Here is a 25,397-nt window from a genome sequence, read left to right as displayed (position 1 = left end):
TGTGTGTGTGGTGTGTGTTTTAGGGTTAAGGTTAGGTTTTGGGGTTAAGGTTAGGGAAAATAGGATTTTGAATGGGACTGAAAATGTGTTCCCACATGGTTAGTTATTGTACTGTGTGTGTGTGCCTCTCTCCCATCCCTCTTCTCTCCTCACCCATTTCTCCCCCACTTTCACCCCATTGTTCTCCACCTGCCCATCTCCCCACCCTTCTCACCCCATCTTTCTCCCTGCCCCTCTCCTCTTCCTTCCTCTACTCTCCGCACTCTACATCTCCCTCCACCAACCACCCTCTGTCACTGTCCCTCTCTTCTCTGTCCATAAGCTCTCCTCACCATCTCCACCCCTCACTCCCCTCACCACCCTCAGACATTCCTTCTCCCTGCCCCTTTCCTTCCTGTCCCTCTGCTGTTAGCTCCATGTTGTGCTGTGCTGGCAGAAGAAGACAGGGACACAGCAGGGGTGGAACTGTGGACCAAAGCACTGCCAGCCCACACTGCCACCCTACAGAGCTGCATGTACTTGGCTTGGGGCCCATGGCACATAGACCCCCCAAACAGGGGCGGATAGGACAGCATCTGCAACAGGGTGGGATGGGCAAGGGGTTAGGTCAAGGCTGGGGGATTGGGGAGAGGGTTGATACCGTTGGTTGGGAGGGATGGTTATGTGTGGGATGGGGGGCAACCATGTCGCCCAAACAATGGTTCCATCCACCCCACCACCTCCATCCAACCCATCGCCCATCTCACCACACACTCAGGATGACATATCCACATTTACATTTGATTTAACACACAGACAAGCATGTTCTCTTCACCATAGCCATCATACCTGTGCATTTGAAGAACTTGGACTCTCCCACACTTAGCTCCACCTTGTTCAAGGATATGGATACCTGCAGAACAGCTGTGAGGAGAGAGAGAAAGAGAAAAAAGATGAGTATATACACACAAGAAAACTCACTAAGATAACCTGTTAGGGCTAGGGGGAAGTATTGACACGGCTGGATAAAAAACGTACCCGATTTAATCTGGTTACTACTCCTGCCCAGTAACTAGAATATGCATATAATTATTGGCTTTGGATAGAAAACACTCCAAAGTTTTTTAAACTGTTTGAATGGTGTCTGTGAGTATAACAGAACTCAAATGGCAGGTCAAAACCTGAGAAGATTCTGTACAGGAAGTACCCTGTCTGAACATTTCTTGGCCTTCTTTGTCATCTTTATCCAAAACAAAGGATCTCTGCTGTTACGTGACACTTCCTACGGCTCCAATGGGCTCTCAGAAGGCGGCAAAAAGCTGAATCGTGGCTTTGCAGGCTCTGGTTGAAAAAAAGTAGCGCGTTTGGGTAGTGGCTGGTTACAGTACTGTGAGACTCAGGCGCGTGCCCGCGTCGACCGAATGCTTTGTTTTCTTTCCTCTGTTTACCTAAACGCAGATTCCCGGTCGGAATATTATCGTTTTTTTACGAGAAAAATGGCATAAAAATGGATTTTAAACAGCGGTTGACATGCTTCGAAGTACGGTAATGGAATATTTAGAATTTTTTTGTCACGAATTGCGCCATGCTCGTGACCCTTATTTACACTTCGGATATTGTCTTGGAACGCACAAACAAAACGCCGCTATTTGGATATAACGATGGATTATTTTGGACCAAACCAACATTTGTCATTGAAGTAGCAGTCCTGGGAGTGCATTCTAACGAAGACAACAAAGGTAATCAAACTTTTGTAATAGTAAATCGGAGTTTGGTCAGGGCTAAACTTGGTCGGTGTCTAAATGGCTAGCCGTGATGGCTGGGCTATCTACTGAGAATATTGCAAAATGTGCTTTCACCGAAAAGCTATTTTAAAATCGGACACCTCGATTGCACAAAGGAGTTCTGTATCTATAATTCTTAAAATAATTGTTATGTTTTTTGTGAACGTTTATCGTGAGTAATTTAGTAAATTCACCGGAGGTTTGCGGGGGTATGCTAGTTCTGAACGTCACATGCTAATGTAAAATGCTGGTTTTTGATATAAATATGAACTTGATTGAATAAAACATGCATGTATTGTATAACATAATGTCCTAGGTGTGTCATCTGATGAAGATATATCAAAAACCAGCTTTTTACATTAGCATGTGACGTTCAGAACTAGCATACCCCCCGCAAACTTCCGGGGAATTCGCTAACATTTTACTAAATTACTCACGATAAACGTTCACAAAATGCATAACAATTATTTTAAGAATTATAGATACAGACCTCCTCTATGCACTCGATATGTCCGATTTTAAAATAGCTTTTTGGTGAAAGCACATTTTGCAATATTCTAAGTACATAGCCCAGGCATCACGGGCTCGCTATTTAGACACCCGGCAAGTTTAGCACTCACCATAATCATATTTACTATTATAAAAGTTTGATTACCTTTTGTTGTCTTCGTCAGAATGCACACCCAGGACTGCTACTTCAATAACAAATGTTGGTTTGGTCCAAAATAATCCATCGTTATATCCGAATAGCGGCGTTTTGTTCGTGCGTTCCAGACACTATCCGAAATAGTAAAGAAGTGTCACGCGCATGGCGCAATTCGTGACAATAAAATTCTAAATATTCCATTACCGTACTTCGAAGCATGTCAACCGCTGTTTAAAATCAATTTTTACGACATTTTTCTCGTAGAAAAGCGATAATATTCCGACAGGGAATCTCCTTTTCGGCAAACAGAGGAAAAAATCCCAAAGGCGGGGGCGGTCGGGGTCACGCGCATAAGCCCAGTGTCCCTTGATCGGCCACTTGAGAAAGGCGATAATGTGTTTCAGCCTGGGGCTGGAATGACGACATTCTGTTTTTTCCCGGGCTCTGAGCGCCTATGGACGACGTGGGAAGTGTCACGTTAGAGCAGAGATCCTTAGTAAATGATAGAGATGGAAAAGAAGTTCAAGAAATGGTCAGACAGGCCACTTCCTGTAAAGGAATCTCTCAGGTTTTGACCTGCCATTTGAGTTCTGTTATACTCACAGACACCATTCAAACAGTTTTAGAAAATTTAGGGTGTTTTCTATCCATATGTAATAAGTATATGCATATTCTAGTTACTGGGTAGGAGTGGTAACCAGATTAAATCGGCTATGTTTTTTATCCAGCCGTGTCAATACTGCCCCCTATCCTAAACAGGTTAAAATGCTGTAAAATAGTCATATGTTTGAGAAATTGAAGTAATAGCATTTCTAAGGTATTTGAAAACCGCGCCACTGGATTACACTGGCTGTTGTGTAAGTGGGACGAATTCGTCCCGCCTAGCCCAGAGAGGTTAACATCGGAGAATACGTTTTGTTAACATGGGAGGGTAGGGGGGTGACTGGATTTAAAAAGTTGGCGCTGTACAACGTGACCGGTCGGGAGTAGGCTATTAAGTGACTGCGAGTGAAGAGCAAAATAATCAGAATATTGATTTATCAAGACCAGTTCCCATGTGTGTCTAAGAGCAGCGCGAAACTGTGCTGAAATAGTTGACCACATGTGGGTATGCTGTTGCTTAAAATCCTATTATAACAATTGGATGACTTTTGGTGTTCCAGTATGCAACAATATGTTGCCTTCATTAGTCTACTTTATTCTTAAAAGAACTCCAGCACAGAGAAGAGAAAGGAGCCTTAAATAATTCAACAATAAAGTCTGTTTTTAATATTGGCCATCAACCAAAAACACATAATCTACCATGGTTTTCCATTTCTAGCGAGATGATTCAAGCCATCTGACAGGTGTGCGCGTACTGGTAGCGAAGTCAGGTGCAGGAGAGCAGAGAGGTGTGAACAGGCACACAATTTATTGAGGCAGGAGAAACCAACAGATGGACGCAACTGTGTCATAACCTCCAGCCCATAGGCAAAAGTGCAAAATGCGCAAAACAGTCACAATAATTTATGTTTAACAATAAACATATTCCTGAACAACACGGTATAAGCAAAACAGTCTGACGCGTCAACAATAAACACGTAACACAATCAATTTCACACAAAGACATGAGGGGGAACAGAGGAATAAATGCATGCAGTGTGATTGGGGAATGAAAACCAGGTGCGCAGGGAACAAATTAATCAATGAAGAATGGAGAGGCAGTGGCTAGAAAGCCGGTGATGTCGACCGCCGAACGCCGCCCAAACAAGGAGAGGAGCCGACTTTGGTGGAAGTCGTGACACCATCGACTCACTGATGACAGTTGAAGAAACTTGAGTGGACTTATGGAAAGGCTCTGTAAGACATTTAATATATACACTACCATTCAAAAGTTTGGTGCCACTTAGAAATGTCCTTGTTTTTGAAAGAAAAGCACATTTTCTTTGTCCATTAAAATAACATAAAATTGATCAGAAATACAGTGTAGACATTGTTAATGTTGTAAATTACTATTGTAGCTGGAAACAGCAGATTTTTCTAAGGAATATCTACATAGCAACTTCATTAAATAGTGCCGCCAAAACACCAATGTCAACAATGAAGAGGCGACTCCAGGATGCTGGCCTTCTTCACTGACGTTGAGACTGTTGTTTTTCGGGTACTGTTTAAGGAAACTGCCAGTTGAGGACTTGTGAGGTGTCTGTTTCTCAAACTAGACACTCTGATGTACGTGTCCTCTTGCTCAGTTGTGCACCGGGGCCTCCCACTCCTCTTTCTGTTCGGGTTAGAGCCAGTTTGAGCTGTTCTGTTAAGGGAGTAGTACACAGCATTGTACCCGATCTTCAGTTTCTTGGCAATTTTTCGCATGGAATAGCCTTAATTTCTCAGAGCAATAGAATGATAGAATGAGTTTCAGAAGAAGGTTTTTTGTTTCTGGCTATTTTGAGTCTTTAATTGAACCCACAAATGCTGATGCTCCAGATACTTAACTTGTCTAAAGAAGGCCAGTTTTATTGCTTCTTTAACCTCTCTGGTATCATTGGGACGCTAGTGTCCCACCTCGACAACAGCCAGTGAAATTGCAGGGCGCCAAATTCAAACAACAGAAATCCCATAATTAAAATTCCTCAAACAAGTATTATACACCATTTTAAAGATACACTTCTTGTTAATCCAATCACAGTGTCCAATTTCAAAAAGGCTTTACGGCGAAAGCACACCATGCGAGTATGTTAGGACAGCGCCTAGCCACAAGAAACCATACAGACATTTTCCAGCCAAGGAGAGGACTCACAATAGTCAGAAATAACGATTAAATGAATCACTAACCTTTGATGATCTTCATCTGTTGGCACTCCCAGGACTCCATTTTACACAATAAATGCTCGTTTTGTTCAATAAAGTCCCATTTTATGTCCAAAAACCTCAGTTTAAATTGCCGCATTATGTTCAGTAATGCATTGTCTCAAATAACATCCGATGAAATTGCAGAGAGCCAAATCAAATTACAGAAATACTCATCATAAACATTGATGAAAGATACAAGTGTTATACATAGGATTAAAGATAAACGTCTTGTTAATCCAGCCGCTGTGTCAGATTTCACAAAGGCTTTACGGCGAAAGCACACCATGTGATTATGTTAGGACAGCACCTAGCCACAAAACACCATACAGACATTTTCCAGCCAAGGAGAGGACTCACAAAAGTCAGAAATTGCGATTAAATTAATCACTTACCTTTGATGATCTTCATCTGGTGGCACTCCCAGGACTCCATGTTACACAATAAATGTTTGTTTTGTTCGATAATGTCCCTATTTATGTCCAAATACTCCGTTTTGTTGGTGCATTTAGTTCAGTAATCCAAAGGCACAAAGCGCGCTCTCAACATCCAGACAAAAGTAAAAAAAGTACAATAAAGGTTTGTAGAAACATGTCAAACGATGTTTAAAATCAATCCTCAGGTTGGTTTTGTCATAAAGAATAAAGAATATTTCAACCGGACAAAAGCTACATCAATAGAAAAGGAGAAACAAGAAAGGCGCGCTCCCGATCATGCGCTGGACTCGTCTGGAAATTTCCACTGTCCACTCATTGAAAGTGCTGAAGCAATGCCTAAAGACAGGCCACATGTAGAAGAATCCATAGAGATTGTGAACTTGGTCCTAAGTCTTTGTATGGTGGATAGGCTTTCAATGGAAAAACAGCCTTTCAAAATAATAGTACTTCCCTGGATGGATTTTCCTCAGGTTTTCGCCTGCCATATCAGTTCTGTTATACTCACAGACATACAGAAACTTGAGAGAAACTTGAGAGTGTGTTCTATCCAGATCTACCAATTATATGCATATCCTAGCTTCTGGGCCTGAGTAGCAGGCAGTTTAATTTGGGCACGCCTTTCATCCAAAATTCCGAATGCTGCCCCCTAACCTAGTGAAGTTAATCAGAACAACATATTTCAGCTGTGCTAACATAATTGCAAAACAGTTTTCTAATGATCAATTAGCCTTTTAAAATTAAAAACTTGGATTAGCTAACACAACATAGTTGCCAATATCAAATCAAATCAACGTTTATTTGTCAAGTGTGCCGAATACAACAGGTGTAGACCTTACAGTGAAATGCTTACTTACAGGCTCTAACCAACAATGCAAAAAAGGTATTAGGTGAAGAATAGGTAAGTAAAGAAATAAAACAACAGTAAAAATACAGTGAAAAATAACAGTTGCAAGGCTATATACTGTAGCGAGGTTATAACAGTAGCGAGGCTACATACAGGCACCGGTTAGTCGGGCTGATTGAGGTAGTATGTACATGTAGATACGTTTGAAGTGACTATGCATATATGATAAACAGAGTAGCGTAAAAGAGGGGTTGGCGGGTGGTGGGTGGCGGGTGGCAGGACACAATGCAGATAGCCTGGTTAGCCAATGTGCGGAGGCACCGGTTGGTCGGGCCAATTTAGGTAGCAGCAGTGTAAATGTCACGCCCTGACCTGAGAGAGACGGTTTATTTCTCTATTTTGTTAGGTCAGGGTGTGGGGTGGGCATTTTATGGTTTATATTTCTATATAAACCATAAAATCGTTGCCTATCGTTGTCTCTGATTGAGAACCATACTTAGGCATCCCTTTTCCCTCCTTGTGTTGTGGGGTCTTATTTTTGTATTGCTTTGTAAAGCCTGCAAGACGTGACGGTCGTTTTCCATTGTTTATTATTTTGTTTAAGTGTTCAGAGTTAAAATAAACATCAAGATGAACACATACCACGGTGCACCTTGGTCTACTCCTTTGGATGATCGTTTCAATAAAAGAGGGGTTGGGTGGGCCTCTGTACGCCTATGTAGATATTCCATTAAATAAATCAGCCGTTTCCAGCTACAATGGTCATTTACAACATTAACAATGTCTACACTGTATTTCTGATCAATTTTATGTTATTTTAATGGACAAAAATGTGCTTTTCTTTCAAAAACAAGGACATTTCTAAGTGACCAAAACTTTGGAACGGCAGTGTATGTATATATATATATACAGTGAGGGAAAAAAATCTTTGATCCCCTGCTGATTTTGTACGTTTGCCCACTGACAAAGAAATTATCAGTCTATAATTTTAATGGTAGGTTTATTTGAACAGTGAGAGACAGAATAATAACCAAAAAATCCAGAAAAACGCATGTCAAAAATTGATTTGCATTTTAATGAAGGAAATAAATATTTGACCCCTCTCAATCAGAAAGATTTCTTGCTCCCAGGTGTCTTTTATACAGGTAACGAGCTGAGATTAGGAGCGCACTCTTAAAGGGAGTGCTCCTAATCTCAGCTTGTTACCTGTATAAAAAACACTTGTCCACAGAAGAAATCAATCAATCCGATTCCAAACTCTCCACCATGGCCAAGACCAAAGAGCTCTCCAAAGATGTCAGGGACAAGATTGTAGACCTACACAAGGCTGGAATGGGCTACAAGACCATCGCCAAGCAGCTTGGTGAGAAGGTGACAACAGTTGGTGCGATTATTCGCAAATGGAAGAAACACAAAAGAACTGTCAATATCCCTCGGCCTGGGGCTCCATGCAAGATCTCACCTCGTGGAGTTGCAATGATCATGAGAACGGTGAGGAATCAGCCCTGAACTACACGGGAGGATCTTGTCAATGATCTCAAGGCAGCTGGGACCATAGTCACCAAGAAAACAATTGGTAACACACTACGCCGTGAAGGACTGAAGTCCTGCAGCGCCCACAAGGTCCCCCTGCTCAAGAAAGCACATATACATGCCCGTCTGAAGTTTGCCAATGAACATCTGAATGATTCAGAGGACAACTGGGTGAAAGTGTTGTGTTCAGATGAGACCAAAATGGAGCTCTTTGGCATCAACTCAACTCACAGTTTTTGGAGGAGGAGGAATGCTGCCTATGACCCCAAGAAACCATCCCCACCGTCAAACACGGAGGTGGAAACATTATGCTTTGGGGGTGTTTTTCTGCTAAGGGGACAGGACAACTTCACCGCATCAAAGGGACGATGGACGGGTCCATGTACCATCAAATCTTGGGTGAGAACCTCCTTCCCTCAGCCAGGGCATCAAAAATGGATCGTGGATGGGTATTCCAGCATGACAATGACCCAAAACACACGGCCAAGGCAACAAAGGAGTGGCTCAAGAAGAAGCACATTAAGGTCCTGGAGTGGCCTAGCCAGTCTCCAGAACTTAATCCAATAGAAAATCTGTGGAGGGAGCTGAAGGTACGAGTTGCCAAACGTCAGCCTCGAAACCTTAATGACTTGGAGAAGATCTGCAAAGAGGAGTGGGACAAAATCCCTTCTGAGATGTGTGCAAACCTGGTGGCCAACTACAAGAAACGTCTGACCTCTGTGATTGCCAACAAGGGTTTTGCCACCAAGTACTAAGTCATGTTTTGCAGAGGGGTCAAATACTTATTTCCCTCATTAAAATGCAAATCAATTCATAATATTGTTGACATGCGTTTTTCAGGATTTTTTTGTTGTTATTCTGTCTCTCACTGTTCAAATAAACCTACTATTAAAATTATAGGCTGATCATTTCTTTGTCAGTGGGCAAACGTACAAAATCAGCAGGGGATCAAATACTTTTTTCCCTCACTGTATATATTTATTTATTTTTTCCACAGTAATTTGTAATGGATCCATTAATATATTTAAAGTCCCTAAACTTGGCAATAGTCTATTGTGCTGCTGATAGTTGAAATAAACATCTGCATTTTGAAAGAGTATTTCTATCATTATTTTGTTAATGAAAGCATAAAGATGTTGATGAAGAAATACTGTACAGTATATGCTTTAACCGACATTTTGCGGTTGCATGATGTTTATAGTAATTTCTCGACAGGGACCAGGCCCATATTTGATTTTTGAGGATAAGTTTAGCCTCTTTACTAAGCAAAAGGTACATGCAATAGTGTAGCCTACACCTCACAGACTGCTATGTGATCCACAATAATTCACTGTTGCCTCCTTTTTCAGGTATCGTTGCTCGAGATTTCTTTGAGGAACAAATCATCAAGAGATATGCTGGACCCTATTTCAGAGAGGTGTTTCTGGGACCACATAGTTTCTTTCAAGGTAGGATTATAGCAATATTTTGTTTCGTTTAGGCCTATTTACATGTATATTTCTAGTATTGTACCTAATGTTGGCTGTTAGGCTAAATGCCTTTTTTCTTCTCTGAATGCAGACAATGACCCAAAACACACTGCCGCCCAGGTTTGCATTACAAATGAGGGCATAAACTGGGTCAAGATGCAAGCAGAGTAAGTAGACCTTTATGTAGTAAAATAAAGGTTAAATAAAAATAAATAAAAGACATACAACACATTTAACAGCACATTACTCAACACTAGTGATACTCATGTCGCCTACGGTAGGACTATATTTTTTAAATCTCTACATGTAGGTCTCCTGATTTAAACCCGATCAAACTTGTTTGGCTCCAACTGAAAACATTCATCCGTAATTATGCCAAACAAGCAAAGATGAACTGGTAAACGCCATCAAGACGTTTTGGCTAGAGAAATTGACTATACAACAATGCAACAAATGCATTGGTTATCTCTGCAAGGTTTTACCCATGGTCATGGAGATGGGGGGGGGGGGGGGGGGGGAGTGCAACTAAAATGTAGTTGAAATAATACATCTCAAATTGGTGGGATCTTCACACATATAGTAACTGGGCTATTAAATTACCATTTTGTAAATAAATCGATGTATGAAGAGTCTAATGTCTTACTAATAGCCCATCATGGATACATTGTTTGCATGATGGGCTACACCTGCTACAGTACACTTGTGAAAAACAAGTGTTTGTAAACATGTTTTCAAAATACCTCCAGCTGTCCATCACCACTTTAAATAAAAACACAGCATCTAAAAAAAATGCACATAAAGCTTGATTACATATTTCATCGTAACCACAATGTCACAAATAATTAAACACACACACAACATGAGCAGATTAACTTGGTCAAAACAGCCAAAGCATTTTTCGTTAGGGCAAATCTGGTATGTGAGAATATCCAATGGGCTTCTATATAATTATAATATAGGGTTAATTATTATAATAATAATAATAATAATTGTTGGATAACAGATCGGCTCTCAGAACTCATTAAGACGTGGCTTCTATATTCAATATAATAATACATTCATAAGGGTTAACCGATATGTTTTAGGCCTGCAGTAGGTTATAATGAACTGAAAATGGTGTGTCAATTCATAAAGCATGTGCCATGGAATCAGTACATCAAAAAACTATTTTGCAATCTGTATGTCACAGCTGCCAATTTTTTGGTCCTTAAATGAAACTGGTCTTTAATGCAGGGCCGACAGACAAGTTACTTACTTTTTTATTTTTCCTCTACGGGAACGGTCCCCACCCCGCGGGACGGTTGAGCTAATGTGCACTAATGTGAAGAGCATGACCTTGTAATTAAGAAAGAACATTTGCCAGGACATAGGCATGTCTTATATGGGCAGAAAGCTTAAATGATTGATAATCTAACTACACTGTCCAATTTACAGTAGTTAATACAGTGAACAAATAACATGCTATTGTTTGAGGAGAGCACAACAACTAAAAACTTTTCACACAATGTCTTTTCTGTAGGGAAGCTAATTATCCATCATTTTTGACATTCCTGGGAGCGTGTAAACTCAAATGCTTTATTACCATATCATTTTTGTATGTTCTCTATAGTTATGTACTTGCAGATATATCAATTGACCAATTCGGCACATTTTGGCAGACTTGATACCACATTTTTAACAGTAATGCAATGGCTCATTGGATGAGTCTAAAACTTTGCACGTACACTGCTAAATTGCGCCTAGACTCCTAAGTTATATAATTGCCTTTCTGAAAATGCATGTTTTTTTCTTTGTATTATCTTTTACCAGATCTAATGTGTTATATTCTCCTACAATAATTTCACATTTCCACAAACTTCAAAGTGTTTCCTTTCAAATGGTATCAAGAATATGCATATCCTTGCTTCAGGTCCTGAGCTACAGGCAGTTAGATATGGGTATGTAATGTTAGGCGAATTTTTTTTTAAAAAGGGTCTGATCCTTTTAACTGAAATTGCAACCAACTTTTTTGTAATCTGAATAAAGAGAAAAGGGCCATTCTTTAACATGTGGTGAGACATTCCAACTAATTTCTAAATAAAGCCAGTTTGTTATTTAGAATGATTTATTTCTGTTTGTAGAGGGAGAAAAAAAAAGAAGCCCACCGTGTATATTTTATTCCCGAAAATCGTCAGTCCACATGTCATGTGAAGTTCCCCCATTGTATTTACCCAGGTTCTCTCTTAACTCCAGGACCACTGACAGTTGTTGTTGATGCCTGATGCAGGACTCTAGTGCCAGAGGAGAGACTTTCAGACTGAAAACGCCTCCATTAATTGCCACAATTTAGACTACTGATAGATCAGCTTTCTAACTCCCCCTTGTGATAGTGTGGTGCAATGACAGAATACCACCATCTACCACTAACGGTCGCGGCATAAGCTTGTAACTTTTAAAGGAAGAACCACTGTACCATTCTATGAAGCTCAAATACTTCAAATTATGCATCAAGAGGCTTACTTCAATGGCAGTCTTCAAAAGTACAAAGCAATGAGCCTTTCCCCTTTGCTCGGAGACTGCTACTACTACACAATAGGGTATCATGCGGAGGTTCACATAGGATGAAGGACTAGGTAATGAGTGGAGTTGCGACACTTCACTTTACCATATAAAAGCTTGAAATCACCCACACAATTCGAATGTAGATGTTCAGCTGCACCTCATTGCAAGTTGTACTTAAGTGCCTTCCTTGCTTGCTGCTTACCCCTTCCTGAGCCAAGGGTGCATCCCAAATAGAACCCTATTCTCTATATAGTGCACTTCTTTTGATCATAGGCATGTGAGCTGGTCCTATGGGCCCTGGTCAAAAGTAGTGCACTAAATGGAGAATAGGGTGTCATTTGGGACACATATTCAGCCAGAGAAGAATAGCGTGCATCTAGTTAGGGGCGACACCAAAGGCAGTGGAGGAGAAAGCACCTTTGATCTTTTCTCTCTCTCTCTCTCTCTCTCTCTCTCTCTCTCTCTCTCTCTCTGTCTGGCTATCCTTTGATTATCCCTTCTTTCAATCTCTCATTTTATTTCCCTACAGTTTGTGTTTATGTTCTGTAGATGCACACACACACACACACACACACACACACGTGCATGTACACACACACACACACACACACACACACACACACACACACACACACACACACACACACACACACACACTCTAAGAAATGTGCTGTGTCAGAGAGCTGCCTATAGATAGCAGTAGGTGGACACTACTGTAATGTCAACACCTTGCTTCATGCCTGGTAATACACATCTATATCACAAAAGTTGTAATTTATCTATACTGAACAAAACTATAAACACAACATGCAACAATTTCAAAGATTTTACTGAGTTACAGTTCATTTAAGGAAATCAGTCAATTGAAATAAATAAATTAGGCAGTAATCTATGGATTTCACATGACTGGGCAGTGGCACAGACAATCAGAATATGTTTTTCCCCTCAAAAGGGCTTCATTATAGACAGAAATACTCCTCAGCACCTCCTCCCACCCCCACTCAGACGATCCCGCAGATGAAGAAGCCGGATGTGGAGGACCTGGGCTAGAGTGGTTACACGGGGTCTGCTGTTGTGAGGCTGGTTGGACGTAATGCCAAATTCTCTAAAATGATGTTGGAGGCAGCTTATGGTAGAGAAATGAACATTAAATTCTCTGGCAACAGCTCTGGTGGACATTCCTGCAGTCAGCATGCCAATTGCACGCTCCCTCAAAACATGAGACATCTGTTGCATTGTGTTGTGTGACAGAACTGCACATTTTAAAGTGGCCTTTTAAACTCTTGATATGCCACACCTGTCAGGTGGATGGATTATATTGGAAAATGAGAAATTCTCACTAATGTGGATGTAAACAAATTTGTGCACAAAATTTGAGAGAAATAAGCTTTTTGTGCACAGGTAATATATTATTTCAGCTCATGAAACATGTGACCAACAATTTACATGTTGCGTTTATGTTTTTGTTCAGTCTACGGGCTCCCGAATGGCGCAGCGGTCTAAGGCACTGCATCTCAGTGCAAGAAATGTCACTACAGTTCCTGGTTCAAATCCAGGCTGTATCACATCCAGCCGTGATTGGGAGTTCCATAGGGCGGCACACAATTGGCCCGTTGTCGTCTGGGTTTGGCCGGGGTAGGCTGTCAATGTAAATAAGAATTTGTTCTTAACTGACTTGCCTAGTTAAATAAAGGTTCAATTTAAAAATATCCTCCAACTTTCCATTCTCCCTCTTCGCATGCGCACACACAACCCCCCGGCCCCACCTCCCGCAAACACAACACACTGCCCCATCCCCAGGGTAGCACTATATTACAGTTGCCAGTTCTGTCCTCTCAGCTCTGCCCCACTTCCTCCTCTTCCCTGTGACACGGAGCTCCAGCTGTGCCTGGTGCCCCTGCTCTCAGAGGTAACAAGTAGACCGTCTGCCATACCTTAAAGTCACTCCGACTGGCTGATTAACGAGCAGAGGACACACACACAGACTCTGGCTCGATGCATGCACACACACACACTCCACCCCTCCCTCCATCGCCACTGCATCATTAACTACCAGCCAATTCCTGCTTACAAGCAAAAACTCAAAACAGGAACTACCAGTGACGCTCTCAATACGGAAGTGGTCCGATGAAGAGGATGCTAAGCTACAGGATTGTTTACCACATCAGTTACCGGCTTCATTAACCCTTTGACGCATTTGAACACATATTTATGATCATTGTTGAGTGGTCCTTGCAGGGTACCATCGCAAATATGTGATTGGAACAGTAGCAACAGAACATATGATACAACAAACATATCTAAACTTCATTGTTGTCTAAAAAGCATCTAAACAATGTTCTGTATTGATGGAACATATAGCTCTTAACTTTGTTCCTCAATTTCCCCCTTTATTGTAAAAGAAAAATGCAAAGTTCATCATCCAAGCATCACAAGGAACACATACACAGCCAAAATAATTCTATAAACCAGTCTAAGGTTCCGCTGACAAAAAAACTAAACATAAGTTGGCGACCTAAAAGCTAGAATTATTTACAATGTAACATCTCTGGTGAGCACAAGGGAGACATTTTTTATTGTTAAGAAAGGAGATATGTGTCAGCTAAGCTAACAGCGGCTAAATTCTTTATGACGGCAGCTTGTTTATGTTTGACAAGGAAAAACTCCCTAATCCCAGAATGCCATTCACTATAAAACGCAAAGATGGCTGCACCCATTGCCAGAATAAAATCATCTTAGTTTGGCCACAGAATATTACAAATCTTCGATGTGCTTGTTACGGTGTATACAAGAACCGGAGCACATGACTTGACAAGTCATTTAAATTTTTTTGACGAATAACAAAGCAAATAAAATGTTATCACCTCAAATACTAGTACATAATACATATCCTGTCTAGCTCCATAGCTTATGATAACCCATATCTACAACCTCACCTCACTCATGCCACAGTCTCTGCACACAATATACTGTAGCTGACGGTCTCACGCACACACCATTCAATCTGATCATCCACACAAACTACCTCAATTTGTTGCTTACATGACTTGGATCCACCCTGTTCTCACTCTCCTCTGTCCCGACCAGGCTAAAACCTATCGAAGCCATAATACTCACCACATTTGATGATTGCGAAATATCTTCTTCACTTAGCGACGACGCAGGCATCTGTAGGCTACATGTCCAGTGGTGATAAAATGTTGATATGAACAAAAAGTATTTACAAAGCCAGCATTTACCTTAGCCATGGTTGGCATATGTCATATATGCTGATACCCCGCTCTCACTTTGTTCCTTCACAACTATTGTGTCAAACACACCGGACTTAGCACCTCAGGTATTCCGACCTGTCTTACATGAGCAGACCCTCAGACAGGCTAATACCAAAGCCTCTTTCAGATAATAATACATGTAATATATATGACTATAATAATGATATAATTATCAATAATACTATCGATACTCACTGCTACTACTATAGATAGAAAGGATAAGAGATTGAGTGGTTAAAAAAATACAGTTTTATAAAACCTAATATGAATCAGAAAATGCGGTCTTGATGCAGTGAGGGGTGCAGAGAATAATGGCAGCATAGAATTCTGGTACCGTATGCAAAAATAACTCACGTTGTAAGGGTCGTTATTAATATTTAGAACTTACACATTAAAAGTGCATCGATGACAGTCACCACACAAACCAGAAGCCATGGATTACAGGCAACATCCACATTGGGCTAAAGGCTAAAGCTGTCACTTTCAATGAGCGGGACACTAATCCAGAAGCTTATAAGAAATCCAAGCTACGCCTCCGACGAACCACCAAACAGGCAAAGCGTCAATACAGTACCAAGATCAAATCCTACTACACCGGCTCTGACTCTCGTTGGATGTGGCAGGGCTTGCAAACTAGCACAGATTACAAAGGGATACCCCACCGCAAACTGTCCAGTGACGTAAGCCTACCAGATGAGCTAAATACCTTCTATGTACGCTTCGAGGCTAGCAACACTGAACTACGCATGAGAGCACCAGCTGTTCCGGACTGTGTTATCACACTCTCCATAGCTGATGTGAGTAATACTTTTACCCTTTTACTGCTGTGGGCTAAATCAGGGTCAAACAGAGTGTTTCTTTGTAGTCTTAAACAAATCTACTTTAAAACAAAAGTATACACCTCACACACATAGTTATGGGCTTAAAAAAAAAGACACCTGTACCATGGCAGATATAAAGTTGAAATGTATTACATTTTGAGTTTGCATTCCAATATTACACTTTATATACATTACAGAAGACTGAAATATAACAAAACCGTTTGACATAGAAACACCAGATTTTCTGCGGGTTTTTTAAATAATGTTTATTAATTATAAAATTATGAAAAATATGAATAACATTCCACCCATGAGACCACTAGGTCATTTGACTGCAGTAAAGGGCTACACAGGTTAGCATTCAGAAGGCTGCAAGGCCAGACAGATTATCAGGACACATACTCAGATCATGTGCTTACCAGCTGGCAAGTGCCTTCACTGACATTTTCAACCTCTCCCTGACCATCATAGTCCCTCTGTCCAAAAATGCTAAATTAACCTGAATAAATGACTATTGCCCCGTAGCACTCATATCTGTAGCCATGAAATGCTTTGAAAAGCTGGTCATGGCTCACATCAACACCATCATCCTAGACACCCTGGACCAACTCCAATTTGCATACCGCCGCAACAGATCCACTGATTATGTAATCTTGATTGCACTCCACACTGCCCTTTCCCAACTGGACAAAAGGAACACCTATGTGATAATGCTGTTCATTGTCTACAGCTCAGCATTCAACACCATTGTGCCCTCCAAGCTCATCACAAAATTAAGGGCCCTGGGATTAAACACCTCCTCTGCAATTGGATCCTGGACTTCCTGACGGCCGCCCCCAGGTGGTGAGGATAGGCAGCAACACATCCGCCACGCTTATCCTCAACTCGGGGGCCCCTCAGGGGTGTGTGCTTAGACCCCTTCTGTACACCCTGTTCAACCACGACTGTGTGGCCGTGCACGACTCCAACAACATCATTAAGTTTACAGACGACACGACAGTGGTAGGCCTGATCACCGACAACGATGAGACAGCCTACAGGGAGGAGGTCAGAGACCTGGCAGTGTGGTGCCATGACAATAACCTCTCCCTCAACATCAGCAAGACAAAGGAGCTGATAGTGGACTACAGAAAATGGAGGGGCGAGCATGCCCCCATCCACAACGATGGGGCTGTTGTGGAACAGGTCGAGAGATTCAAGTTCCTTGGTGCACACATAACTAAGGAACTATCATGGTCCACACACAACACAGTCGTGAAGAGGGCATGACAACACCTCTTCCCTCTCATGAGGCTGAAAAGATTTGGCATGGGCCCTCAGATCCTCAAAAAGTTATACAGCTGCACCATCGAGAGCATCTTTAATGGCTGCATCACAGCTTGGTTTGGCAACTGTTTGGCATCCGATTGCAAGGTGCTACAGAGGGTAGTACATCACTGGAGCCGAGCTCCCTGCCATACAGAACCTCTATACCAGGCGGAGTCAGAGGAAGGCCCAAAAAATTGTCAAACTCTCCAGCCACTCTCTGCTACTGCATGGCAAGTGGTGCCGATGCACAAGGTCTCGAACCAACAGGATCCTGAACAGCTTCAACCCCTAAGCTTTAAGACTGCTTAATAGTTCATTAAATAGTTAACCAATAGCTACTCGGAATATCTGCATTGACCCTTTTTGCAATTATCTCTTTTGACGCATAACATATGCTGCTGTTACTGTTTATTATCTATCCCGTTGCCTAGTCACTTTATCCCTGCATATATGTACATACTGTCTCTACCTCAATTACCTCATACCCCTCGACATCTACTCGGTACTGGTACCCCATGTATATAGCCAAGTTATCATTACTCATTGTGTATTTATTCCTTGTGTTATTATTTTTCTATTTATTTTCTATCTGCATTGTTGGGACGGGCCCGTAAGCATTTTACTGTTACTTTTTACTGTTACTCTACACTAGTTATTCATGACAAAACAATTTGATTTGATAGGAAGTGTCAAATAGCAGAGGCAAACACTGCAAAGTGTTGCTATAGCACTCGCAATGGATCAAATGGGGAAACCAATGAGCCATTACATAATTGATGACAACAATGGTGGGTGTTGATCGAACATTCAATATATTTTTTTTTTCTCTACCATTGACCCCTTGAGATTTCCTTCCTCAACACACCATTGTGTTTGCATGTCACCTCACAGCCTGTGGTCACGTAGTTGAGGAAATTACCCAGAATGCATTTTACTTTCCTTTCCTGTGTTGCTGTACAGTAGCTCTGTGTCGAGGGGACTGCCTGGTGTGTGTGGGTGTGTGTATTGTACACCAGCTATGTGATGTCAAGAGGGGCGCCTGGAACGCCTTCAAGTCCTCTGTGAAATCACAGGGAATTACAGCTGAGCAGTCTCTTTCAGTCTCGCCTCAGGGCACATCTGCACTGTGTGCTCAATTACTGCTAATACACATGCTCTACGCAGGGGTGTTTGTTTAGAATGCCAAGCAATGGAAGTAACAGAGCCTGTTACATAATGGGACTACTGTAGGACTATAATGCAAAACAAATCCTATGCAATATATTGGGCAGTTGATTGGGCACTCTTGTCAATCAATTAATGTACTGGAAGGGAAGAAAGAGAGCAGGTGACTGATGCTCGGACATATCTGTCTGTCCATCCATCCGTCTCACTCCTCATCCTGTCACTATGGCATCCAATCCTCTGGACACGACAGTGGTGGCTCTTGTCACCAAACCATGTCGAATCGTCCTGACATATCAGCTCATGTATGGTCCCTGGCAGAACTAGCTCTCTTTCCCTCTCTCAATGTATCCCTCGATGCATTGCTCACCCACTGCTTTTCCAATTTCCCCCTCCTTTCTTTAACCTGTTGGGGCTAGGGGGCAGTATTTTCACAGCTGGATAAAAAAACGTACCCGATTTAATCTGGTTACTAATCCTACCCAGTAACTAGAATATGCATATACTTATTATATATGGATAGAAAACACCCTAAAGTTTCTAAAACTGTTTGAATGGTGTCTGTGAGTATAACAGAACTCATTTGGCAGGCAAAACCCTGAGACATTTTCTGACAGGAAGTGGATACCTGATGTGTTGAATTACCTTTAAGCCTATGCCATTGAAACACACAGTGGTTGATTAATGTTTTGGCACTTCCTATTGCTTCCACTAGATGTCACCAGCCTTTACAAAGTGTTTTGAGTCTTTTACTGTGAGATCTGACCGAACAAGAGCCATGGAACGGTGATGGCCGATTAGACTCTGGCGCGCGAGTTCATGTTGGGTACCCTCGTTCCAATACGTTATAAAAGAGAATGCATTCGTCCACCTTGAATATTATTCATGTTCTGGTTAAAAAAGGCCCTAATGATTTATGCTATACAACGTTTGACATGTTTGAACGAACGTAAATATATTTTTTCCCCTCGTTCATGACGAGAAGTCCGGCTGGCTTAGATCATGTGCTAACAAGACGGAGATTTTTGGACATAAATGATGAGCTTTTTTGAACAAAACTACATTCGTTATGGACCTGTGATACCTGGAAGTGACATCTGATGAAGAGAATCAAAGGTAATGGATTATTTACATAGTATTTTCGATTTTAGATCTCTCCAACATGGCCGTTTGTCTGTATAGCAAAGCATATTTTTCTGGGCGCAGTGCTCAGATTATTGCAAAGTGTGATTTCCCAGTAAGGTTATTTTTAAATCTGGCAAGTTGATTGCGTTCAAGAGATGTAAATCTATAATTCTTTAAATGACAATATAATATTTTACCAATGTTTTCTAATTTTAATTATTTAATTTGTGGTGCTGACTTGACTGCCGGTTATTGGAGGGAAACGATTTCCTCAACATCAATGCCATAGTAAAACGCTGTTTTTGGATATAAATATGAACTTGATAGAACTAAAAATGCATGCATTGTCTAACATAATGTCATAGGAGTGTCATCTGATGGAGATTGTAAAAGGTTAGTGCATCATTTTAGCTGGTTTTATGGTTTTGGTGACCCTGTCTTTGAATTGACAAAACATTACACACAGCTATTGTCAATGTACTCTCCTAACATAATCTAACTTTATGCTTTCGCCGTAAAACCTTTTTGAAATTGGACAACGTGGTTAGATTAACCTGTTAGGGCTAGGGGGCAGTATTTGCACGGCTGGATAAAAAAAATGTACCCGATTTAATCTGGTTACTAATCCTACCCAGTAACTAGAATATGCATATACTTATTATATATGGATAGAAAACACTCTAAAGTTTCTAAAACTGTTTGAATGGTGTCTGTGAGTATAACAGAACTCATTTGGCAGGCAAAACCCTGAGACATTTTCTGACAGGAAGTGGATACCTGATGTGTTGTATTACCTTTAAACCTATGCCATTGAAAAACACAGGGGCTGAGGAATATTTTGGCACTTCCTATTGCTTCCACTAGATGTCACCAGCCTTTACAAAGTGTTTTGAGTCTTCTGGAGGGAGATCTGACCGAACAAGAGCCATGGAACGATGATGGCCCATTAGACACCTGGCGCGCGAGTTCATGTTGGGTACCCTCGTTCCAATACGTTATAAAAGAGAATGCATTCGTCCACCTTGAATATTATTCATGTTCTGGTTAAAAAAGGCCCTAATGATTTATGCTATACAACGTTTGACATGTTTGAACAAACGTAAATATATTTTTTCCCCTCGTTCATGACGAGAAGTCCGGCTGGCTTAGATCATGTGCTAACAAGACGGAGATTTTTGGACATAAATGATGAGCTTTCTTGAACAAAACTACATTCGTTATGGACCTGTGATACCTGGAAGTGACATCTGATGAAGAGAATCAAAGGTAATGGATTATTTACATAGTATTTTCGATTTTAGATCTCTCCAACATGGCCGTTTGTCTGTATAGCAAAGCATATTTTTCTGGGCGCAGTGCTCAGATTATTGCAAAGTGTGATTTCCCAGTAAGGTTATTTTTAAATCTGGCAAGTTGATTGCGTTCAAGAGATGTAAATCTATAATTCTTTAAATGACAATATAATATTTTACCAATGTTTTCTAATTTTAATTATTTAATTTGTGGTGCTGACTTGACTGCCGGTTATTGGAGGGAAACGATTTCCTCAACATCAATGCCATAGTAAAACGCTGTTTTTGGATATAAATATGAACTTGATAGAACTAAAAATGCATGCATTGTCTAACATAATGTCCTAGGAGTGTCATCTGATGGAGATTGTAAAAGGTTAGTGCATCATTTTAGCTGGTTTTATGGTTTTGGTGACCCTGTCTTTGAATTGACAAAACATTACACACAGCTATTGTCAATGTACTCTCCTAACATAATCTAACTTTATGCTTTCGCCGTAAAACCTTTTTGAAATTGGACAACGTGGTTAGATTAACCTGTTAGGGCTAGGGGGCAGTATTTGCACGGCTGGATAAAAAAAATGTACCCGATTTAATCTGGTTACTAATCCTACCCAGTAACTAGAATATGCATATACTTATTATATATGGATAGAAAACACTCTAAAGTTTCAAAAACTGTTTGAATGGTGTCTGTGAGTATAACAGAACTCATTTGGCAGGCAAAACCCTGAGACATTTTCTGACAGGAAGTGGATACCTGATGTGTTGTATTACCTTTAAACCTATGCCATTGAAAAACACAGGGGCTGAGGAATATTTTGGCACTTCCTATTGCTTCCACTAGATGTCACCAGCCTTTACAAAGTGTTTTGAGTCTTCTGGAGGGAGATCTGACCGAACAAGAGCCATGGAACGATGATGGCCCATTAGACACCTGGCGCGCGAGTTCATGTTGGGTACCCTCGTTCCAATACGTTATAAAAGAGAATGCATTCGTCCACCTTGAATATTATTCATGTTCTGGTTAAAAAAGGCCCTAATGATTTATGCTATACAACGTTTGACATGTTTGAACGAACGTAAATATATTTTTTCCCCTCGTTCATGACGAGAAGTCCGGCTGGCTTAGATCATGTGCTAACAAGACGGAGATTTTTGGACATAAATGATGAGCTTTTTTGAACAAAACTACATTCGTTATGGACCTGTGATACCTGGAAGTGACATCTGATGAAGAGAATCAAAGGTAATGGATTATTTACATAGTATTTTCGATTTTAGATCTCTCCAACATGGCCGTTTGTCTGTATAGCAAAGCATATTTTTCTGGGCGCAGTGCTCAGATTATTGCAAAGTGTGATTTCCCAGTAAGGTTATTTTTAAATCTGGCAAGTTGATTGCGTTCAAGAGATGTAAATCTATAATTCTTTAAATGACAATATAATATTTTACCAATGTTTTCTAATTTTAATTATTTAATTTGTGGTGTTGACTTGACTGCCGGTTATTGGAGGGAAACGATTTCCTCAACATCAATGCCATAGTAAAACGCTGTTTTTGGATATAAATATGAACTTGATAGAACTAAAAATGCATGCATTGTCTAACATAATGTCCTAGGAGTGTCATCTGATGGAGATTGTAAAAGGTTAGTGCATCATTTTAGCTGGTTTTATGGTTTTGGTGACCCTGTCTTTGAATTGACAAAACATTACACACAGCTATTGTCAATGTACTCTCCTAACATAATCTAACTTTATGCTTTCGCCGTAAAACCTTTTTGAAATTGGACAACGTGGTTAGATTAACCTGTTAGGGCTAGGGGGCAGTATTTGCACGGCTGGATAAAAAAAATTTACCCGATTTAATCTGGTTACTAATCCTACCCAGTAACTAGAATATGCATATACTTATTATATATGGATAGAAAACACTCTAAAGTTTCTAAAACTGTTTGAATGGTGTCTGTGAGTATAACAGAACTCATTTGGCAGGCAAAACCCTGAGACATTTTCTGACAGGAAGTGGATACCTGATGTGTTGTATTACCTTTAAACCTATGCCATTGAAAAACACAGGGGCTGAGGAATATTTTGGCACTTCCTATTGCTTCCACTAGATGTCACCAGCCTTTACAAAGTGTTTTGAGTCTTCTGGAGGGAGATCTGACCGAACAAGAGCCATGGAACGATGATGGCCCATTAGACACCTGGCGCGCGAGTTCATGTTGGGTACCCTCGTTCCAATACGTTATAAAAGAGAATGCATTCGTCCACCTTGAATATTATTCATGTTCTGGTTAAAAAAGGCCCTAATGATTTATGCTATACAACGTTTGACATGTTTGAACGAACGTAAATATATTTTTTCCCCTCGTTCATGACGAGAAGTCCGGCTGGCTTAGATCATGTGCTAACAAGACAGAGATTTTTGGACATAAATGATGAGCTTTTTTGAACAAAACTACATTCGTTATGGACCTGTGATACCTGGAAGTGACATCTGATGAAGAGAATCAAAGGTAATGGATTATTTACATAGTATTTTCGATTTTAGATCTCCCCAACATGACGTCTAGTCTGTATCGCAACGCGTATTTTTCTGGGCGCCATGCTCAGATTATTGCAAAGTGTGATTTCCCAGTAAGGTTATTTTTAAATCTGGCAAGTTGATTGCGTTCAAGAGATGTAAATCTATAATTCTTTAAATGACAATATAATATTTTACCAATGTTTTCTAATTTTAATTATTTAATTTGTGGTACTGACTTGACTGCCGGTTATTGGAGGGAAACGATTTCCTCAACATCAATGCCATAGTAAAACGCTGTTTTTGGATATAAATATGAACTTGATAGAACTAAAAATGCATGCATTGTCTAACATAATGTCCTAGGAGTGTCATCTGATGGAGATTGTAAAAGGTTAGTGCATCATTTTAGCTGGTTTTATGGTTTTGGTGACCCTGTCTTTGAATTGACAAAACATTACACAGAACTCTTGTAAATGTACTGTCCTAACATACTCTAAATTTATGCTTTCGCCGTAAAACCTTTTTGAAATCGTAAAACGTGGTTAGATTAAGGAGATGTTTATCTTTCAAAGGGTGTAAGATAGTTGTATGTTTGAAAAATTTGAATTTTGACATTTATTTGGTTTCAAATTTGCCGCTCTTGAAATGCACCTGCTGTTGATAGGGTGCACCACGGGTGGCACGCTAGCGTCCCACATAGCCCCAAGAAGTTAAGCCTCTCATACCGCAAGCTGGCCTCGTGGAGATGGAGAGAGAGACCACCCTCTATTTGCTTGGACTCCGATGGATGGAATCATATGCAAAGACCCACAGACACGCACACGCACACACAAACACACAGGGCTGTCTCTAGCCTTTTGGGGGCCATGAACACTTTGCCATTGATTCAGTCAATCTTGATGAACAATAGATGTGCAACGTGTCAAGTACAATGTCATGGTTCCACCTGTCACCAGAAGGCGGCAGAGACCGTCCTAGAGACATTAATGACACTCAGGTGTGTCCTATTTACTCATTATGATTTCCCTGTTAAAATAAGAGTTTTCTGTTGTCCTTTGCAGAAGCTTGGATTGTTTACCGCTTGCATTTGTTTCCTGATGGAGTTTGAGACTTAGTGTTTGTTGTTTTTTCAAGTGTACTGTGATCCTGTGCCTACCGTTTCTCAGTAAAGTATGATGTTTATCTTTAACCACTGATTCCTCATCTGGTCTCTTCTCTGCATCTGGGTCAAACCTCACCACGTCACAGCAAGCTTCTGCCTCAACATGGACCCAGCAGAGATCACCCAGATACAGAATGCTATAACCCACCAAGGAGCACTGCTGGGGTGGCAGCAATAACAACTCTACCAAATATCAGAGACCCTCCGGGCACTTACCGATTCCCTCGAACCACGTCCCAACCTCAACCCAGGAGGAGCCAATGCCCAAGTCTCATCGCCTAGTACTACAGGCTTCGCCATAGTTCCTCCAGGGAACCTGCATCGGGAACCCAAGATCCCAGCCCCCGAGTGGTATGACGGCCACCCGGGAGGATGCAAGGGGTTCCTCACTCAGTATTCTCTGGTGTTTGAGCTACAGTCCTCCTTGTTCCACACCAATCGGGCCATGATCGCCTACATCATCTCTCTACTCTCGGGCAAGGCCCTGGTGTGGGCAACGGCGGTGTGGGAACAGCAGCCACCATCCTGCAGCTCCATATTAGCCTTCACTGCCAAGCTGCGACAAGTCTTCAACCACCCCGTCGGCGGACGAGAAAAGGCAATCTGACTGTTCAACCTCCGCCAGGGGGCCAGACCAGTGTCTGACTTTGCCATTGAGT

The 25,397-nt window shown here is 41.1% G+C and overlaps 1 protein-coding gene across 4 annotated transcripts in view; it reads right to left on the bottom strand.

Annotated features, from left to right (window-relative positions):
* LOC106574338 (neural cell adhesion molecule 2) overlaps positions 1–25,397 on the bottom strand; it is a 499,358-nt gene that overhangs the window by 173,224 nt on the left and 300,737 nt on the right. For all 4 annotated transcript variants that reach the window (XM_014150199.3, XM_014150197.3, XM_045697543.2 and 1 more), the window contains exon 2: positions 829–903. In XM_014150199.3, coding sequence (XP_014005674.1) covers positions 829–903 — 75 coding nt within the window. The remainder of the gene's footprint in view (positions 1–828; positions 904–25,397) is intronic.

The sequence above is a fragment of the Salmo salar genome, chromosome 16 (genome assembly GCF_965601325.2).
Source record: "Salmo salar chromosome 16, fSalSal1, whole genome shotgun sequence".
Taxonomy (NCBI): Eukaryota; Metazoa; Chordata; class Actinopteri; order Salmoniformes; family Salmonidae; genus Salmo; species Salmo salar.
Note: the sequence above shows the minus strand (reverse complement) of the source record. Positions and strands in the feature narration are given on the sequence as shown.